Source organism: Stegodyphus dumicola, chromosome 5 (genome assembly GCF_044657685.1).
Source record: "Stegodyphus dumicola isolate Sdum_Otavi_A_Nest chromosome 5, ASM4465768v1".
NCBI lineage: Eukaryota > Metazoa > Arthropoda > Arachnida > Araneae > Eresidae > Stegodyphus > Stegodyphus dumicola.
Genome location: NC_140772.1, coordinates 135,641,340 through 135,662,004, shown reverse-complemented (window position 1 = coordinate 135,662,004; position 20,665 = coordinate 135,641,340). Strand labels below are relative to the sequence as shown.

The following is a 20,665-nucleotide window of genomic DNA, read 5'->3' as shown; positions in this document are numbered from 1 at the left end:
ATTTCCTCCCACGCCAACGGTACACCTCTGAGTAAGCGAAATTCGTTAACATTGATCAACTCAATGTGCGGTTTGCCATTACGCGTTCGGGGTTTGAATCCAGACGAATGGGCTGCTACATGGGCATTTCAGTGTCGTTTTCGCTATGTGTATCGTGTATATGAGACTATTTGCCTCAGAAAGTCCTCCATGAAGGTGTCCCTTCCCTTATTCAGACAGCCGTGGAGTGCTTTGCTATAATCAAAATAAACCGCTCGGGTAGTTTAAATTGTATGTTATAACCAACCATATTGCCTAAAATGTCAACGTACATTACTGAACAGGTGACTATTTATGAAATACTCACTACAGAGTATGAGCTTAATACTTAGCAAAAGAAAGCCATTTTCAGTAATAAACCAAAGGATTTTCCATCTTTAAGCGTATAAACCAAAACGGAAAAGAACATGAAATCCTATAAAGAAAAAAGTATACAGAGAACGGAGGGAAGAATATTGAAAGAGATTTTTCAGTAAAGGATCTGAAAAAAGCGGCAGACTGAATAAATGACAAAAACCTCCACTGAACTTTTTAAAACTTGCCAAAGATGTGAAAACGGAAAAAAAAAACACCTTCTTTTAAAAATCTTAAACCATTGAAGTAACATAAAAGTTTGCTGACGAATCCCAAGAAAAATATTATTTCTAGGACAATTGTTATATTTCTAGGACAATTGTGATACTTTTCTGAAAACATTCGTCCATAAATGTGGTATAGGAGCCTTAAAATAGAGCCATTTAAGTGACAACTAACTGGAGATGAAGGAATAATTTCATAGTGAAAGTCTAATCTGCAAAGTTGTATAACACTACTTTTAACACAAACTTTATGACCACCAAAGACTGAAGAACAACAATAAACGACACCCCTGACCTGATGACTTCAGATGGATTAACAAAACAGGCTTTAATAGTCTGAAAAAACATAGATTAAAGGGACAGGCGGTGTGTGTGTGTATTTAATTATGGCAAAGCACACTAGGGCTATCTGCCTAAGAGGAGGGATGCCTTCGTGGAGGACTTTCTAAGGGAAACTGGCTCGTATACACGTTACGCATGGGGAAAACCACGAAAACACCCATGCAGCCAGCCCGTTCGCGGGATTCGAACCTCGAACCGAACTACCAGTGTTCAGCGACTTTACCGCTCGGCCGCTGGTGGGCACGATTAGAGGGAGAGAGAAATGAAAATTGAAAGGCTAAGTTATATTAGATAGGGGTGTGTGTGAACGAGGGTTAACACCAGCAAGATCGTATAAGCACATTGCAGCGTAACGTGGAATAAAATGAATCAATTCATGTTTGTTAAAATATGTTTATATCTACTTTTTAACAACATTAATTCATAAATGGAAGGTTTATAACCGACAAAGAATTTTATCTAAATATTTTAAGGAAAAAAAGTTATATGCATACATGTATTTGGCGTGATAGGATTTCATGCTTTTCATAGATTTTCGCTTAAAAATTATGCATCATCTCAAAACTTTATAGAATCATAACATTAAATACTAAAACGTTTTCATCCACCACAATTTGTATTTCACTTTCCCTTCTTTAGAAGTACCTGAAAATACTCTACCAGCGTTTGTTGCTAGCCCCGGAAAAACGGAAGCAAACGGATTCCGCTTTGCATCGCTTCAAATGATTGAATCGCGGAAGCGAAGGAGTCTATCAACAAGAGTTCTTCATTATTTGTCTCCGAAATCATCGCGCAAATGGGAAGCAATGATAACAGTCATTACGATTCAGGCATCGTGGTCCATTTATTTCTTCTAACATCAAATGACTACAGTGAAAAGGGGAAAATACTTCCTCCTGAAGGGAAAATTCTCTACTTTTCCCTCCCCCAACTTCTTATACAAATGTCGGGAAGAAGTACACCCAACGGGGATTTTAACTCCATGAGTTTGTTTCATTAGCTGCAAACTGTATATGTTGGGCGGAAGTCCTAGTGACATGCATATTACCATTACGTTCATATCTACCTACAACAGATATCAATAACTCCGTCTTGATTGTTATTTATCTTTTTGTAGTATAACCACCAGTACAACCCTTGGAAGTTACAAAATATTTTTAGTGTGATTTGCTTGGGAAGCGATGCTTCATTTGTATTACAACCGAGTATTTCAAAGAATAATGTAACCTGGTATATTTACAGGAAGGATCATTTACTAAATGGCTGTGATGATTCCAAGTTCCTTCTTATAATTTGTAGCGATAAAAGGGATGATGATAGTGTAATTTGATCAAACAAGAATGTGAACGGTGTTGAGGCAATTCACACAAAGCATTTGGTTGGGCCAAATTAAGTCGTATATAGGCCTTGAGGATAGGTATTTCTTAAAAAAAGAAATAAAAGCTCTAGTGCTTTCTGTTACAGGCGTGCATCTTTTTATTGAGTTTCGTATTAAGCTTTTCCTCAAACTGAAGTTTATCATTCCTGCATTAAGCCATTAGCCGCTGGTGTTGCGTTGAAGCAATGGTCAAACTAAATGCGTATATAAATATAACTACCTAAGATATTTTATAGCAGCAGATGATTTTGTGTAGGTAATATTATGAAGTTTATTTCTGTAAAAAATATTTGCCTTCATTAATCATTTTGTTTATAATAATTAATCTCATACTTTAAGCAAAATTTTCGACCGGGTATTTTTGCTGAAAATATTTAACGAAAGAATCGCCGTCCTAATGAGTGATCTATTTTTAGTCAAGGTCACCGTTTATCAGAACATTAAATCAGTCAGATGTTTATATTTGTGTTGCGAAGAAAGGGAAAACAGGTGTTGCGTTGACGCAACGTCAGCAGGAAACGGGTAGTCAATCTCCTTTTTCAGTCATTCCTTTCGATGTTCTGGTTCATGTTCTGGTTTTCTAAAAATAAATAGAACTAGGTATCTTACATTAGAAAAAGCCCTTCAAAGATTTTTTGATGAAGAAACAGATGATGATAATGTTAATAATGATCAGAATGAAACTGATATTGTTGTTGTTCCCCCAGAAATTGCAGAGGCTACTGACGAAAAAGAAAGGAATGGCAATGTTTTAAATAATGATAATGATATTTTACCAAATGATACTGCTGGGGAAGTTGAAATTCACGTAAAAAGTAAGTTTCAGCCTTCTAAAAGCAGTTATAGTCATACTAAAAAGTTTAAAAAGCAAAAGACTGAAATCTTGAAGTGGATAAAAAAGGAACTGTTAGTTATGTCTCAAGAAGAACACGAAGAAAGAGATAGAAGAGAAATTATAAAAGACGAAACACAAGGTAAAACTAGTGCACATATTTTCGATTTTCTTTTTGGTTTAGACATTTACTCTCTTCTAGTTGAACAGACAAATATATACGCTCAGGAAAAAAAATGTTCAGAATTTATTGCATCTGAAGCCTATATGAGAAAATTTATTGGAATATTATTGCTTACAGGATATCATTCTTTACCTCAAGAAAAAATGTATTGGTCTTTTGATAAGGACATTCCTGTTCCCGTTGTATGAGAATTAATATCACGTTTGCAGTACGAGAATATGGAGCAGAATTTGCATTTGACAATAGTCAAATTGACAATACTGATAAATTATATGAGGTGAGACCGTATCTAAACTTACTTAATATCACCACTTTTTACTACTGGAAATATAAAGTCTGTTTTAGATTTCAGACGCGAGAATGCATAATTTCTTTTGTAAACTCCTATTGAGTGTGTAGAATTAGCCAGAATATATCAGCAACAGGAAGACCTAGTAAATTCAGCATTAAAAAACCACTGCATGGAGATGGTACACATTTTATCGTAAAGTCCGTTGATAACAAAAGACTTTGTTGTAAAGAGTATCATAGCCAAACTGTTTATAGGTGCAAAGTATGTAATGTAGCTTTATACGAGGGCTATCCAGAAAGTAGATTACGTTTTGGAATAAAAAAATAAACAAAGTATAGGAAACAAATTTTATTATATACAGATGAAAGCCACACTCAAATACTACTTTTCTACATAGTCACCATACAAATTAAGGCATTTATCGTAGCGATGTACGAGCTTGGAAATTCCTTCGTCGAAAAATTCGGCCGCCTGCGCCTTCAACCACTTCGTTACCTCTTCTTGCAGCTGTGCGTCGTCATCAAAACGCTGCATAGCCAGCCACTTCTTCATTGCTGGGAATAGGTGGAAGTCGCTCGGTGCCAGGTCGGGACTGTACGGCGGATGAGGAAACAACTCCCACTTAAAAGATTCAAGAACTTTACGAGTGACATTTGCCGTGTGGGGCCGGGCGTTGTCGTGAATCAACAAGATCTTAGAGCTCAACATTCCTCTGCGCTTGTTTTGAATTGCTCTTCTGAGTTTTTGGAGAGCTTGGCAATACCTTTGAGAGTTTATTGTAGTGCCTCTTTCCAGGAAGTCCACCAAAATTACACCTTTTCTGTCCCAAAAAACAGTCGCCATCATCTTCCTTGCCGACATTGTTTGCATGCATTTCTTGGGTTTTTGGGGAGAACTTGTGTGCCCCCACTGCATTGATTGCAATTTCGTTTCACAGTTCACATGTTTCACCCATGTTTCCATAACGATGCGATCGAGTAAAGAGTCACCATCCTTATGGTAAGCGTCCAAAAAGTTCAACGCTGCAGCCATTCGCTGATTTTTGTGGTCCTCTGTCAAGATTTTTGGAATGCATCTTGCACAAAACTTGTGGTAACCAAGCTTTTCGCTGATGATTTCGTGCAACAAACTTCGCGAAATTTGTGGAAAACTCAAAGAAAGTTCCGTTATTGTGAAATTTCGATTTTCACGGACTTTAGCATCGACTTTTTCGAGAAGTTCGGCGGTCACTATGCTGGGTCTCCCACTTCGATCTTCGTCGTGAACATTAGTTCGGCCATTTTGAAATCTTATGACCCACTGACGCACTCCACCTTCAGTGATAATGTTGTCCCCATACACTTCACGAAGCTGCCGATAGATTTCTATCGGTTTACAGTTTTTTGCAGTCAGAAACCTTATTACTGAGCGAACCTCGCAGCTCGCGGGATTTTCAATTAACGCAGACATTTCAAACCGTCACAGTATCTGAACGGAGCACAGCACGAACCTCTCACTAGCACGGCTAGATGCAGACTGAGCTGCGCAACGCTCTGACCCCAAGATGGCCGCGCTAGCCCCGCCCCTAGCGGACACAGACGGAAACGTAATCTACTTCCTGGATGGCCCTCGTATCATGATCGTAATCAAGCTTTTCATGCTTGAATCTTTCAAATGAAATAATCTGCATTTGTAAAAGAAATACAATGTATATTTTAATATTAAATTAATTACAAGTAAAGTGATTTGTAGATTTATAAAACGTTGTACAGTTAAAAAGTAATCCTGCGCTCCTCTCAAAAGAAACGTCACACGAGTACAATCCTACTCACTTAAACATCCGTAGTCTTATTCCGCTGATGTTGCGCGAACGCAACACTCGCTTTTTCCACAAGTAAGAGCATTTTTTTTATTTTCAATGTAAATTTATGTTACAAATGCTTAATTTAATATTTGTTATTATTTTCATGAGAAAAGAAACATTCCTTGTAGTTTTGGCGGTTAATGGGTTAAGCGAGTTCATGGGCTGCATTTTCCTTGTTGCAGTTTTCCCTTAGTATCTCCACATTCCCATATAGTACTTCTCATAATATTTCAAAATATTTAATTTTTAAACTAATAAAATTATGTCAAATATTACCTATCTCTAATCGTTTAAAAACTAATACTGGTGTTGAGTTTCGAAAATTTTCAAACGAGTTTACGCCTTTTACAATTATTTCTTTAGTGAACTTTTTCCAGTATATTACAGTTTTTATAAAAAATTTTAATACATATAACGTAAACTCTTTCTCTCGCATTATATGCAACTTAGGTTTGCAAGTAAATGTAAAGTATTCTAAAGCTTCTAATTGTGAAGCGAAGAATTGCAGACTTTCCATTTTAAGCAAAAATATAAAAATAATTAAATTTAGAAGGCCAGGGAAAGTACTGAAGCATGTCAAGAACTTTGTGTCGAACAAGATAACTGATTCCTGAAGTCAAAGAAAAATTTGTTAAAAGAAATTAAAAGTTCTACTTTGGTAAGCGCATGATGGATAAAGGAGCAAAAGTCAAATTGCTATAATTTGTAGAATGTAAAAGTAACTTTTATATAATATTCAGGTGCGTTATTGCATGCTAAGTTTATAGCGATGCATTAGAACTACAATATCTCGAATTACACTTGCTTTTAAGAACTAAAATAGTTAGCCGTAAATATAGGAATCCCCAGCTAATGCCTGTCCGGTCCGTCGCGCTCAGTCAGAAAACTTTGTCGTGGTTTCTTAAGAAATATTAAAATTGATTACTAAAACTTAATAGCTTAGTGAGAAATTAAAAAAGTTTTCACCAACAGGTATGCCTCGATTTTGTGAAAAAAACAAAACAACTAATTAAATATACTGTCGCTATCAAATTATTATAAATATTACTCACGCTATTAATGATGGAATTATTGAAGCTATTCAAGTAGATTTGGTTTGGTTTACTCGATTATGTTAAAGCGGTCAAGTCCTATCTCAGCGAAGAGTACGGATGCTTTAGTGAAGGACTTTCTAAGGGAAACGGGCCCATATACACGTTACACATGGGAAAAAACACGAAAGCGCCCATGCTGCCAAACACGTTCGCCGGGATTCCAGCCGCAGATTGAAATACCAGTGTTTAACCACTTTACCGTCCGGTAGCTAGTGAGTCTTAGAAACTGAACCGTGAAGATAATATCGAAGAACTGTAGTAGATCGTTAATAAGCCTCCAGGTTTTTTTCTTGCGAATCTATGAAAATACATACATAAGACTATACAAGCTAATCAGTTATTTGCGATACTATTTTGACAATACAACAGGCGAACTTTATCTCTTCTCTAAAACACGAATAACAGCCATAAGCTCTTTCTTATAAGAACACCTAAAGAAACTTTTAATAGGATATATTCGTAAGAGAAGAAGAGAAAGAATGACTTTATTTGTTTACATTAGCTATACACAAGTCACGTGATGTCTGAAATCATCGGAATGTGTCTTATTAATTGTTTACTACAGTAACCAAACAGCCCTCCCTGAATAGAAGAAGTATGATAAACTGAATAGCATGGAGTCCATGCTATGTTATTTTGCATACATAGTAAAATTTTTCAAAAGTTAAAACACCGTTGCACTCGGCTGTGTGTGGATGCATCGTACCATTCGACCCCCAAAAATATCATTGACAGCAACTATGCAAGTGCGTGTAGCAATTACTTACTTTGTAAAACTTCATTTATTGATTTTTTTTTTCGTTGCGCAAAGAAATGGGCAGCGATAATGACCTTCTTATTTCCCATAGCGAAGTATAATGATTCACAAAATGGATATTTCAAGAAGTCTTAAGAAAGCGATCGATGACGTTCTTCGACCAATATCCTCTAGAGGCTTTAAATGTAGTATATAAATTCAAAGATTGTTTTCATGATATTCTTTGGTTAATCCAGCTTGCATATTATCGTGAAAATTCTAATTCTTTTGCATAATTTAAATATATCATTATGAGTGCCATCGTAATTATAATTTAAGTGCAAGAAGTGGTGGAAGTACAATAAAGAAAGGTCCAGTCGCGTGGAAGCACAGGATTACAAAACATTTAAAATGACGTCAGGTTTACAAAAAACAAAAACAAAAAAAAAAAGGTATGGAATGAATTCCCAACCGGATGGTTTGGTTTATTTAATTATGGCAAAACACATTACGGCTATCTGCCTAAGGGGAGGGATGCCTTCGTGGAGGACTTTCTAAGGGAAACTGGCTCGTATACACGTTACACATGGGGAAAACCACGCAAACGCCCATGCAACCAGCCCGTTCGCGGGATTCGAACCTCGGACCGAACTACAAGTGTTCAGCGACTTTACCGCTCGGCCGCTGGTGGGCCTCCCAACCGGATGAAATTTCGGCTATTGTCAAAATACGGCTTCTAGAACTACAGACGAATCTTCCGGAACCTTTAGTCTACAACAATAAAACATGGACAAAGAAAGCTTTTACTGCAAATGCAGAATCTGAGACAGAATTGCTGGATTTAGATACTGAACTTACGAAAACAATCGTGTGATACAAAAACATATTTAACAGAATGCTATTGATAAAATTTTGGTTGGTGGTTGCCGTTGATGAGTGTTATCAAATTTTAGCAGAAAAATTTATACTATTGCTGGTATTAACGTATTATTGCAACCACCTTAGTAGAAATCACCAAATTCTACAACCATGATCATAACAGTCTTTAGGTAACCATATCCGTTATAAATTGTAATACAAAGGCTTACCGAAGCACCTTTTCCTTTTGTAAAAAATCGCCAAATTACGCTTAGGTGGTTGCGCTAACAGCTACGTACCAAATTTCTGATGACTTTGGTTACAAATCGGAAATAAGAAACAAGTCTTTTAACACTTGTTTTCTCGAAAATGAAGAACAGATAACGATTGGATGTAGAACCAGATTTAAGAATATAGTTATCCTCTTTTATTTCGGCGCTATATTATAAACTAACAAAAAAAAAATAAAAAAGCAACACACTTCTCATTAAGAAGTAATTTAATTTTAATTCGACTTTTTGACTATTAGGTTTTTTATATTATAGTAATAAATAAAAATTCAATGGACACTCAAATATTTTTCTTACTTATGGTTAGTGGCGCAGCTAAGTAGAATATCATCCGAGGTGTAGATCGTAGGTGTTGTCCCGAAATTTTCGAATATGAAGCTAAGAAAGACAGTAGTTTTCAACCTTTCATCTACGTTTTCCTTCCGGAACGAGGACAGAAAATTAAGAACTTTTAATAGCTGAAGACGTGAAATTTTCTTAATGAAAAGTTTTGTAATTTTGTACTGAAAGAAATTTTCAGAACAAAATGAAAAATTTTTGCACCGGAATGTAACCGAGTTTTACATCCTTAGATCCTTAATCGAGATTACTTTCTAGGTATTCCAAATTTTTTAAACTTCGTCCTACCGTTACTTCCACTTTTCTGTAGCTATGCCGCTGACTATATGAAAAATCTTAATGGTTTAAAGGAGGCTTGCTCAATGATTACGGCAAAGCCCTCGAGCGCTATCTGCTTAAGGAAAAGAATGCCTTCGTGGAGGGCCTTGTGAAGAGAAACTGGCTGGTATATAAATTACAAAAGGGAAAAACCATTAAAATGCCCATGCAGCCAGATCGTCCGCCAAACTTCAAACCGCAGACCGAACTACCAGTGTTCAGTCACTTTACCGCTCGAGGGCGGATCGAAGAAGAAGTTATTAAGACGATAAAATCTGGGTGTAACTCTTCTACAAAAAACTGACTACTGTTTATGTCGTATGTAAAAGTACAGTTTTAGCAATATAAATTTTTTAAAATAACAATTTCGAAAATCAAATGAATTTAAAAGAGATGTTTAAACATTTGCATTTTCGTTGTTACTCATTAGACGGTAATTATACATATATAATATTTATTTATAGATATTTTAGTACCGTGTTAAGAAAGTTATTTATATGACAATTTAATGTGTATAAATATACAAAAATATTGTAAAATGAAAGAGGAGAATGAAGAATTAAAAAATAATAAATCTAAAAAGAGTTCAGTTCTTTACCTTATTAGCAACATACATTGAGGAATATAAAAAGGTAGGAAAAGATGATAGTTCAGTAATATTTTATAAGTCATTTTACTTTTTAGTTTAAGAACCAACGTATTTTATTAAGTTTAAATATATATTGTGTGGAACTTTAATTTAAATGAGTTATTTTAAATAAGAAGTGAGACTAAAGCTGTTAATCTATCATACACGAAATGTGTCGAACACTGTAAGATTTGCATTAACTGTTAATAAATTTCAAAAACAACAAGAACATAAATTTTATGAAAAGAACCAAGATACAAATATAAAATAAATATTCACTAAGGGATAAAAGATAGACACTTGGAAAGATAATGCTTGCTTAAATAATATACATGCGGAGGCAGGATAGCAGTAACAAGTTTGTTGTCATCAATTAATTAAAGCCGTCTCATAAGATTTACATTAACACGAATGCTCATTCATTTATATATTTAATTAAGTCACTTACTCACATGTGTTTGTCTGGCTCTTTTTTACCACAGGACAAACTCGCTCCATTTAATGACATAAATTACCTTTGGATACCAAATCGGCAGCACGCATTAGGATATTGATTTAACGAAACTAAAACTTAATGGTCTAAGAAGTCTTCTTTCAGTAAGTGAAAAATAGTTGTTTATAATATTAATGAACTGTGCACATTTATTTAAGCTTGTAAGAAAGTAATTTCATCCTTAAAGGAAGTTTATACTGAGATCCTAATAAGTATGAATAAATGTAACCATAACAGATTATTTCACGATCTTATTGATGATACCTCATTGCCTTTGATTTAAATATTAATTTAGTATTTCAGAACCTGCAACAAAATCGCTATGTAGATTAGGTTTTGAAAATCCAATCTACCATCCCTCTCCCATACCACCAAATCCCTCCAGAGGAATTTCAACTCGCGGTATATTTTGATATTATGCCATATCTCACAGGCATATTTATCGTCATACAAGCCTTCTCCGGTATTCGAACCCGAGCCGTACTGAGTCAGCGTCCATAAATACTACACCTACTAGGCGGCAATCTCCATGTTATTGAAACAAATATATTTTGAATATGCATCTGATAAATAATATTTCTTCTATAGAAGCCCAGATCTGATCCGCTTTAGCAGCGGATGAATATCACGGATGAGTTCCGTGTGTCTTGTGAATGGGTAAGCCAAAGACTGAAGGAATATATGAAATCTAAATATTTCTAATAATAAAGAAGACAGGCAATCAAAATCGTAAAAACAACATTGTATTTAGCGTACGGATAATGAAACACTCAATCGATTTCGAATGTAGCTAAAGGTCCCTCCTCACCAGGAGAAAGAAATACTTTCTCCTGAAGAAAAAGAAGAAAAAAAAGAAGAAAATCATAGTGAAGTTGCAGATTATTAGGCTTTATGGTGGTTCCGTTTGACGCTGGCTTTTGCATTTCTGAAAATGGAGTTCCCCTCCGGAGTATCCTACTGCGCACTCGACCGTGGTTGTGCACCATATTGAAGCGGAATTCACTAGAAAAATAATGTTTTGACAATCGGGCATTTAAAACAACATGAAAAAATGACTGTTTTAGTGAGAATTTGTCAGAAGAATACTGAGCATAGAAACGTATACCCACAATAACCGGCGCAGTAGACGCTGGAGAAATTTTGAAGTTGAGTAATAAGACGCATATTTGTAGCAAAGATCTAACACTGTGCCAACTGCCCAAGATGAAGCTACACGATTCATCGCTGTCATGTGTATGAGTTGTCATTCATTTTGTGCCGACGTAATATTTCGTGGCAGTCGACTGCTAGGCTTGCGACTTACGCGGTAGTCATGAGCACGCTGCTTCCCACAAGCATCACCGATGAGGCAGTATGTCCCGTATGAGGGGCGATTTGAAGATGCAAAAATCCATTTTCTCGCATATGAATCCTTTATCCATCTTTAAAATGGTGTAACTCCCTTAACGATGGGCCATTCGTAGTCAACGAAACATACTCCTCCTCATGAAACGTCTATCGCTGCAGTATCAAGATACACCATTTTTAACGTAATGTTACAGTCCTCTAATTAAATAGCTGACATGGTAGTTCAGAGGGAGCTGTTACACAAATGCATGCGTTACCTCTTTGGAACTCTAATTGTTTGCATATATTACCCTGCTTTACATTTTTTGTTAAGTTTCAGTTTGTTCGCATAATTCCTTTACGATACTACGATTTTAAAATATAGGAATGTAGCATCGTGTAAGGGGTATAGATATGTCAGAAGAAATATTTTTATTTTGTCAGTCTGATTTCTCAAATATGCTTTTAAAACAGTATTTATACGTATTCACCAAACAAAAAAACAACAAAGACGAAGGTCGCCATGTCATTTGCTGCAACGTTTTTGTTCTGTGATGTTTCTTGAGGAAGTTCATTGCTCACCCATAATGTTCATTTTCATCGATTATACACATTCATATAAAAGTTACAGAAGTACTAACATACGCGTGAAATAACCAGGATTAAGTACAATCTATGCTATCCAAATTTTTTGACAGATTTCCCTCACCAATCAGACAAAGTTTGGTATACATCGTCTTAAAATAACAATTAGGTCTTCATACGTACTTTTCTTTCAAATCGCTGATCACAGATTTTAGACAAACAATAGATGCATTGCCAAAGAATAGCATTAACATAACAATATTATAAATGTCTTTCAAGCGGAACAAATAAAGACGTCATACTCATGTAGTATTTTTATGTCTTGATATAGTGTTTGTATTCTTAGTGCCCATGTACAAATGAAGTCACTGGGATGTAGATGGTCATTCGACATAATATTTGTCATCAGCCTGCATTTGCAGTATATTACTGAAATAAAGTCTGTTAATTGTTACTGATGCTAAAGTGTTATTCTTGTAATGCGGATCGTAAGTCCTTTTATTGACCGTAAAAAGGATGTATCATAATATGAGATCTTAGAGAAAAGTTTATTACGGATTATACAGTTCCCATGAAACCGCGTTGCACTGCTGCCTGATCATCTTTTACGGTCTGTAAGGAATGTCATAGTAAACGGCACTGCAGCCATTATAGCTTAGGTTATAAGTAATTGTTTCCTTTCTCGTGTTCTTCCCTAAGATCTACCGTCGGTAGAAACTCGAAGTATGCATTAGCAAAGAGTAAAGAACACCAAAGTGTATCAAATGCATTCTCTACACCTTTTATTATATTACTCAAATTTACGCATGTAAACCTTGTCTGAGGCAGTACTTAAGAAAATTAAAATATTTCTAAAACATCATTCTGATTCCACAAAACTAACAGTGATATCTATGTCGGCTGACATTTATTAAAGAAATCCGTTGCACACGATATATTGAGTTCACAGTTGCTCATTATAAACTAAATTCACTGACTGTTCACTATATGTTCAGTTAACGGATACAAGGATCATCAGTATAAAACTCGTATAGTTTCAATTAATGTTCCCCTTCTTTCCATGATTACCATTTTATCTGAAGCAGGTGGTGTTGATCATGCAGCATCTAAGAAAATTAATATTTTAAGAGGACTGCTGGCTTATTTTCTCCGAGGTTCAGTTAACCGTTCTTCAAAAACATGTAATATAATTATCTCACATGAGCCATTATCTCGTAAGAATTTTTATTTTCTTATACAAATCTTATAGATTTTTATTTTCGTCAGTTTACATTTTGTATACCATTTGTGTGAATGTGATGTCTGAGACAAGAAAAAAATAAAAAATAAATTTTATATGCCTAAAGATTTAAGTTAGGTAATTTGAGAATTAGATTAATAAAGCAGATTTATAAAAAAACATAAATTTAATTTGGTTTTCCCTACAAGCATAAATAATTTATAAAATCAGTTTTCTATTTCTTACCTGAAATTCTTCTTCTCACCGCAACAACTGCTGCAGTAATCACCATTAGTACCATGAGAATTACCAGGCCTCCAGCAACACCCGCAACTATTATGAGATTTTCTTCTTGAAGAACCCAACCTGATGGAGCTGAAAAAGATATAGCTGATTAAGAAACTGAAAGTTTAAGCATTTACTCGATTCAGAATGCAATCTTGTTTTGGATAAAAGCTTAATTTTCATTATTTTGTTGCCGTAATTACTTTACAATTATTACTGTGTTGCAGGTATACATACAAAAATGAAATGATGAAAATTATTAATCTGTCGGTATGTTCCATAACTTTAACATTTTGAATGTGATTCGAGAAGAAATCTTACGAGGGTGGCAAATTATTTTATAATATAATTTCAGTTTCAATCATTGAAATTAATTTAACACAGTTGACTATTGAATTATGTAGTTAATTAGTTAGTTGTGCCAAAATCGGGCGCAGTTCCAAATTCGAGCATAATGTCTGCTGTTCAACAGAAACTTTACTAATAATACACAAAGTTATCGCTACATGTAATATGTGCTGCATTTTTGGACAAAATAAGCTGCAGCAAAAATTTCAAAGAGAAATAATGACAAAATATATTTACAATACTGTACGAGATTCATTGTGTATCTTTCATAGATTCTGCCTTCACATATTCTTATAATATAAAAAACAGTACATTTTGCACATATTAAAAAAGAGGGATTTCTGTTTACAGGTGCCATGAGTTATGCATTCATAACAGTAGCTGAGGCAATAACATTGATTTAATGCAATGAAAGCAAACTAATACGATTTCTTCGCGGTAGTTGGCCCCTCCCTTACACTAAAGAAAAATATTTTAAGGAATAGAATGTTACATTTATAATCATAATAAAGAGCTGAAATAGTTTTATCTTAAAAGCTGCATTATTCATGTTTAATGTTTTCTTCAACATTTCATGACTTTTATCAAGTTGCAGAAAAGAAGATCCAGAGAAATTAAAAAGAGCTTCATTTGGGATTGGTCGTAATATTTTCAACATTACACCTACATAGAAAAGTATAATCAAGAACCGTTGAGGAATTTCTTCAATACTCAATTAAGATCACGTGTTATTTACTCAGTCAGAAATGAACATACAGCCATACGGAGTTTTACGCAAATATCTCTAGGATTCGCTGCTATATAAATTAAGAGTTGCAGTTGAAAAGTGGCTTTAATAACACAATTTGCAATACAGTTAATTTTATGCAGATGCGATTTATGTTTATTTTTATTTAACTTCAGTGTTACTGTACGAAGTCTGAAAAAGTTCGTATGTCAACATCTTGGAAAATTTGCAATTTTTATAATAGATTTGTACTATTTTATGGTAGTGAAAGGTAAAATAATTTAACATCAACTTTACGTTTTCCTGACACATACATTTAAAAGTTTTTTCCTATTTTGCGTGGACTATGTGGTTATTCTGAAAGCAGTTTTTTAAGTCTCATGCATATATTTAAACACATCTATGCATTTTAGAAATCCTTCAAGACATATGTAAGAGGCAATTAGGTTTACAAACGTAACTGGGCAAAATTTGAAACATGTTAAAATTAGAAGCACCTGCTTATTCAAAGTATGTTTAACGGAACAGCAATAAAAGTCCTCTTCCTTCAAACACAGTTCACGTTTATTCTTAAACACTGTCGTTGATCTATCTGAATTGTATACTCATCTGGCAATCTAAACTCATGATCCCATAAATGTCACTGAAGCTCTCTTCAACTGAAACCGAATATTTCAGAATACGTTACAGAGATTGCGTAGAAAGTACACGGGCTCATAGCAAAAGCATAAATACCAATTGCTTGACCATGTATGAAAAGAGTCATCCGTGTTGAACATAAATAAGATGATACTAGAAGTGTATGATGAAAACATCTGCCGAATTGTAGAAATCACTAGATTTTTCCGAGGAAGGAAAAGCAAGATCAAATATGGCCTCGAAGAATTCAAAACAACGATCTTCTAATTGAGAGTTGAGCGTGCTAATAATTTACACCAAGACAGGGCATCAAGACAGTGGATTTACTCCAAGACAGTGGATATGGGCTTATTCCTTACAGAATTATTTGTAAGTGATTTCAGATTTTATGCAACAGCAGGCATACAAGTGGAAGAATTCGGTATTCTTAAACTCTAATGGCATACTTAATGTAATTAAACTCAAAAACTGAAATCTAAGCAAATACTGCAACAATTAATGCAAGACTGCGGAGATCTGGCAACAGAAGTTTTGTTTGGTACAGACAAGTCCTTAGATCCGTAAAATGTAAGAGTGTTTAGTGCAACTGAATTAAAAGACGAATGGCGAAGTAGAATTGTATGGCTGTAGCTCTATGGCAAAGCAAAATTTCTGTATGATTTCATACTTAAGTGAGATACTTGAAGGGAAGAATAAGCATATATCTCTATGCAATGAGAGATTTTTACCGACTGAAGTGAAAACTCCGCTGTTGTAAAACTTCTGTACTAAGGAAACCAAAAGAGAATATTTCTTTCTGTTCTGTTTTAGAAATAGCTCTATGTTAGGATTGTTCAGAAAATCATGTTTGGAAACATATCCAGTGGAATGCCTCTAACATATGTAAAAGAAAGTATTGACAGATGGCAGAGGATTTCAAACAGAATCTCTCCTCGTGAGTTAATGAAATATTTGTTTCTAGCGAAAAACGGTATAAACACATTTGCCAGGAACAATTTATAGATATTTATTCCAAATGTCAGAACTAAAGAGGTTGAATGCAAATGAAGAACATGACATGATACGCCATTCTTTCACATTGTATTTGGAGTAAAAACCAAGTTTGGAGTAACAAGGTAACCTTAATTGCTAGTTAACAATATCGTTAGACTTACCAGTCGAAAAAGTAGGAACTCAATAAGAAATTTAAAGCGCTAGTAAGTAGGCGAAGAAAGACAGTAGAAATTTAAAGCGACAAATTTAAACTACCAGTGGACCATAATGATGTCTTTCTTTGGGACACCTTAAAGAAATAATAAAAATACAGAACATGTTAGAAGCCCATTTGAGAGTGTTACATTCATGGAAACTGAACTTCTGGAACAAATGAAGCTTTCAGAGACTGCATTCATTTATCGCTGACAAGGGTCATTGAGAACCAAGTCAGCGGTATATAAACATCTGAATCAGGTAAAAATACAAAAACTTTTCAACTGCTATTTGATCATTTCAGTGCAATAAAGTATGGCCTTTAATGGTAGGGAAGATAAAGATGTTCTGTTTCTCTTGAGACTTTGCAGAATCATCCCATTGAAAAGCGACAGATTATCGGGAGGAAGGCTTCGATTGTAACCGATTGCGAGTAAAAATAGTATAGGATGTTTTTTTGCTAGGTACTAGTGGAATGGCTGACTTCATGAACATTTTTAAGGATAGCAGGAACCTATTTCCCTTAGGAAGTTATCCATAATTTTTTTTTGTATATATTTATACAAAAGAATTCAAACAAAATATACACCTATAGTTTCTTAACATAAATTTCCTGACCACCGAAGTAAATGAAGTCTGTCTAACGTATTAAAATATAGCATTTCAGCATTTTAGTATATATATAAGATAAAATGCTAAAATTATATATATATGCTAAAATAAAAAGATAAATATAAGATATATGTATATACGCTAAAATAAGAAGTGAAATAATCCTCCTTAACAATTGCTCTTAGTTATTTTTTCGTAATTTATAAAAAGTATATTACAGCTAATTATATTTGGGAATACTTATTCTACTTTATTTTATGCTTGCATTCACAGTTAATGGTTTAAATATTTTTTACTATAAAACATTTGAATATACTCCACGTACCTTCTTAGTTATATGAGGACTGACTACATTAATAAACAATCTGATATTTTGTACGCAAAAGTAAGGAATTTTACACTATGCATTACGTAGCTCAGAAGTACAGTTTATCCTCTTACATTATTTCATGGCACCAACCCTCTAAAGAATTACTGCGAGATGCGCGAAGCTTTATTTTATTTTTATTTTGAATTTTTTTATTATTCTTTTGCTTTTGATGTATCGAGTTTTAGTTATTCCAGGAAGATTTACAACGAGACAATTATTGAGGGTACTTTTCCGTTTTGCCGGCGCAGGCGATAAAGTCGCCAGTAAGTGCAGTTGGTGCTAAATAGAATATCCTTTCTGTTAACCTTTAACACCTCACTTTCAAAACAAGTCGCAGCCATTTCTTATCAGATTGATTGTTTCTTTCAATACTGGCATACAATTACATAGAAATTTTACCAGATAGTTCAATTTTATGCCCTAAGGCCATTCGCGGTAATTAAGTCAATTAGGATGCAATTACACAGCTCACCCGGAGGCGAAAATATAGAAAAGGCAAAGTCGAGGTTTAAATTCACCAATTCTAATGAGAATGCACTAGCAAAGCACTGCGGTTTTACATAATTTTTGAGTAAGCTATTGGTACGAATTGAAATAATTCGGGCATTTAAAATTATATTTCAAATTTAGATTTAACTTCAAATTAATTTGGATAATTACTGAGAGAATTAGATTTTTGTAAAGTAGTTTACCTGAGTTGAGATCACTTGGGATCAAGTGATATGAACCGGCGAATCAGGATGTTGAACCATAAAAGCATAGTAAATTCTTAAATTAACGTCTTTTTACAAATTTGTCTTTATTTATTGGCTTTTCACAAAATTTTAAACGATATTAAAATGTTTATGCCTTCAAAATAAAAAATTCTTTGAACTAACATTCGTTAACATTTTTTATTTGTGTATATTGTATGTTGGCGAGATTTGTGCCGGCAAAATGGTGTGTGTGTGTGTGATTATGGCAAAGCCTTGAGGGCTGGCTATCTGCCTAAGAGGAGGGATGCCTTCGTGGAGGACTTTCTAAGGGAAACTGGCTCGTATACACGTTACACATGGGGAAAACCACGAAAACGCCCATGCAGCCAGCCCGTTCGCGGGATTCGAACCTCGGACCGAACTACCAGTGTTCAGCGACTTTACCGCTCGGCCGCTGGTGGGCTGCCGGCAAAATGGAAAAGTATCTTATTGAGCTATATGAAAAAATACTCGGTAAATTTTGAACCATTGACAAGATTCAGTCAAAACGTGGCAGTTGAATGCAGGGCATGTTAGGAATTTGTTTGAGAATGCGCGCTTTTAATGCTGGTTTTCTTCATTTCTCATTCAAGATTCTGAAATACAGCGTTTCTGAGCGTATGTTCATCGTCAAGGCTTACTATTGAGCAATAACAGCCCGATTGCGGCTCAAAGGAAATTTACCCCGAGTACAAGTTGATAACAATCAAAAACTCAAAGTACAAAGTTTCCAAATCTACTATGAGAAAATATTATTTTCTCGATTTTAATGTAAAAATTCTTGTGTACTTTTAATATATTGCCTTGATTTTTGACATATTTAATATTCAAGCATATATACGTTCTTACAAATATCACAAAAAATATTCTAGGCATTATATATACAGCCCGGTTAGAGGGTTAAAAATTTGGAGAGAAGTGATAGTGTTTCTGATGAAAATATTGGCAATTCTGGTCGTCAAGCAAGAGTGAAAACGCCTGAAAATATCGAGAAAACACGAACTGTATTTCAAAATAGCCCAAGGACATCGATCACAACAGGTTGGAATAAGCAGGAGATTTTGCAACCAATTGTTGTTGTTCAAGACCTTCAGCTCTTTCCATACAAAATTCAAACTCATCAGCCACTGAGCGCCATTGCCAATGAACATAGTTTGTGTTTATACGCCAATCCATGTTTATACGCTATTCAATAAAAAATTGGACAAAGTGAAATTTTTAATAATAAACACATGATTAAGTTAATAAAATGAAGTTAAATTATAAATTTTTAAATGATTTTTGAATGAAATTGAAAGTGGTCTATTGGTGGTATATCACTAAATTGATGTTTGGTCTTTAAATTGACATTTACTTTGACAATACCTAAATGATACTTTAAGAGTTCTTTATTAACAACAGAACTATCGCATTTCTTAACAATTTGAACTTTATTAGTAATATAAACAAAGTTTTAAATCGGTTTTTCATTTTTTTTCTTTTGCTTTAGTTTATCAAAAGAAACACACACAGATATTATCTGAGTTATCTTTGATGCATTACACCTTACATACACCTTTACATTTACATACACCTTTCGTGGAAACGTTTTCGGTGCTGAAGACTATATATAAATTCCATATGATAATTCGTAAGTAGTTTACTCAAATTATTTTTTATCTTTAAATGGAAGTGATCGGAGGAGTTTTATTGTAGAAGGTTTTAATTATTGAACGTTAAAAGCTGTTCTTTTTTTTCATTTGCTTATTAAAGAAAAGCTTTTTTACCTTAGAAAATGTCTGACTCAGATTTACACAAAGGGATGTTCTAATAACATTCGCACACATTACTTACAGAAAATAAAGAGAATGAATATTTAATGAAGAAAAGAGAGACATTCAAATAACTTTCTATGTTGTTGGCTAAGTAAAATAAAAGAAGAACGGGAAAAGCCAAGTAGAAAGAAAGACAAACACCGATTAAGGGCAAGACAAGTGTACCTACTTACAAAGTCTTAGTCGCAGTTTCAGAAAACACTCTTTAATGATAAAAAAATATAAGGAATTTTTTACTCTCAAGGAATTTAGAACAGGCGAAAAAAAACCACTTCGCATTCTGAAGATCGTAGTGTAATTCTTTTTATGCTTGAGGCTTATATAAAATAAAAATTTGTCTTCATTTGTACTATAACATTCACCAGTTTCGCTGCTGTTTTTTAAATGTTGTAATAAGATATTTTTTATAATTTCCTTTTTGAGTGTACAGGAACAAAGAGCAATTTTAGTAAATAAAAGCTAGGGAAACATTTAGGATGTACATTTAACGAATTTTTTCCCCTCCATTATATTCACTTTTTGTCGCCTAAAACTGTGAAAAAACGAAAGTGATGATAAAATGCTAATGGGAGGA

The 20,665-nt window shown here is 34.3% G+C and overlaps 1 protein-coding gene across 1 annotated transcript in view; it reads right to left on the bottom strand.

The window, feature by feature from the left end:
• LOC118180848 (hemicentin-2-like) overlaps positions 1-20,665 on the bottom strand; it is a 954,557-nt gene that overhangs the window by 115,984 nt on the left and 817,908 nt on the right. Inside the window, exon 11 of the mRNA XM_085817090.1 lies at positions 13,621-13,749. Coding sequence (XP_085673216.1) covers positions 13,621-13,749 — 129 coding nt within the window. The remainder of the gene's footprint in view (positions 1-13,620; positions 13,750-20,665) is intronic.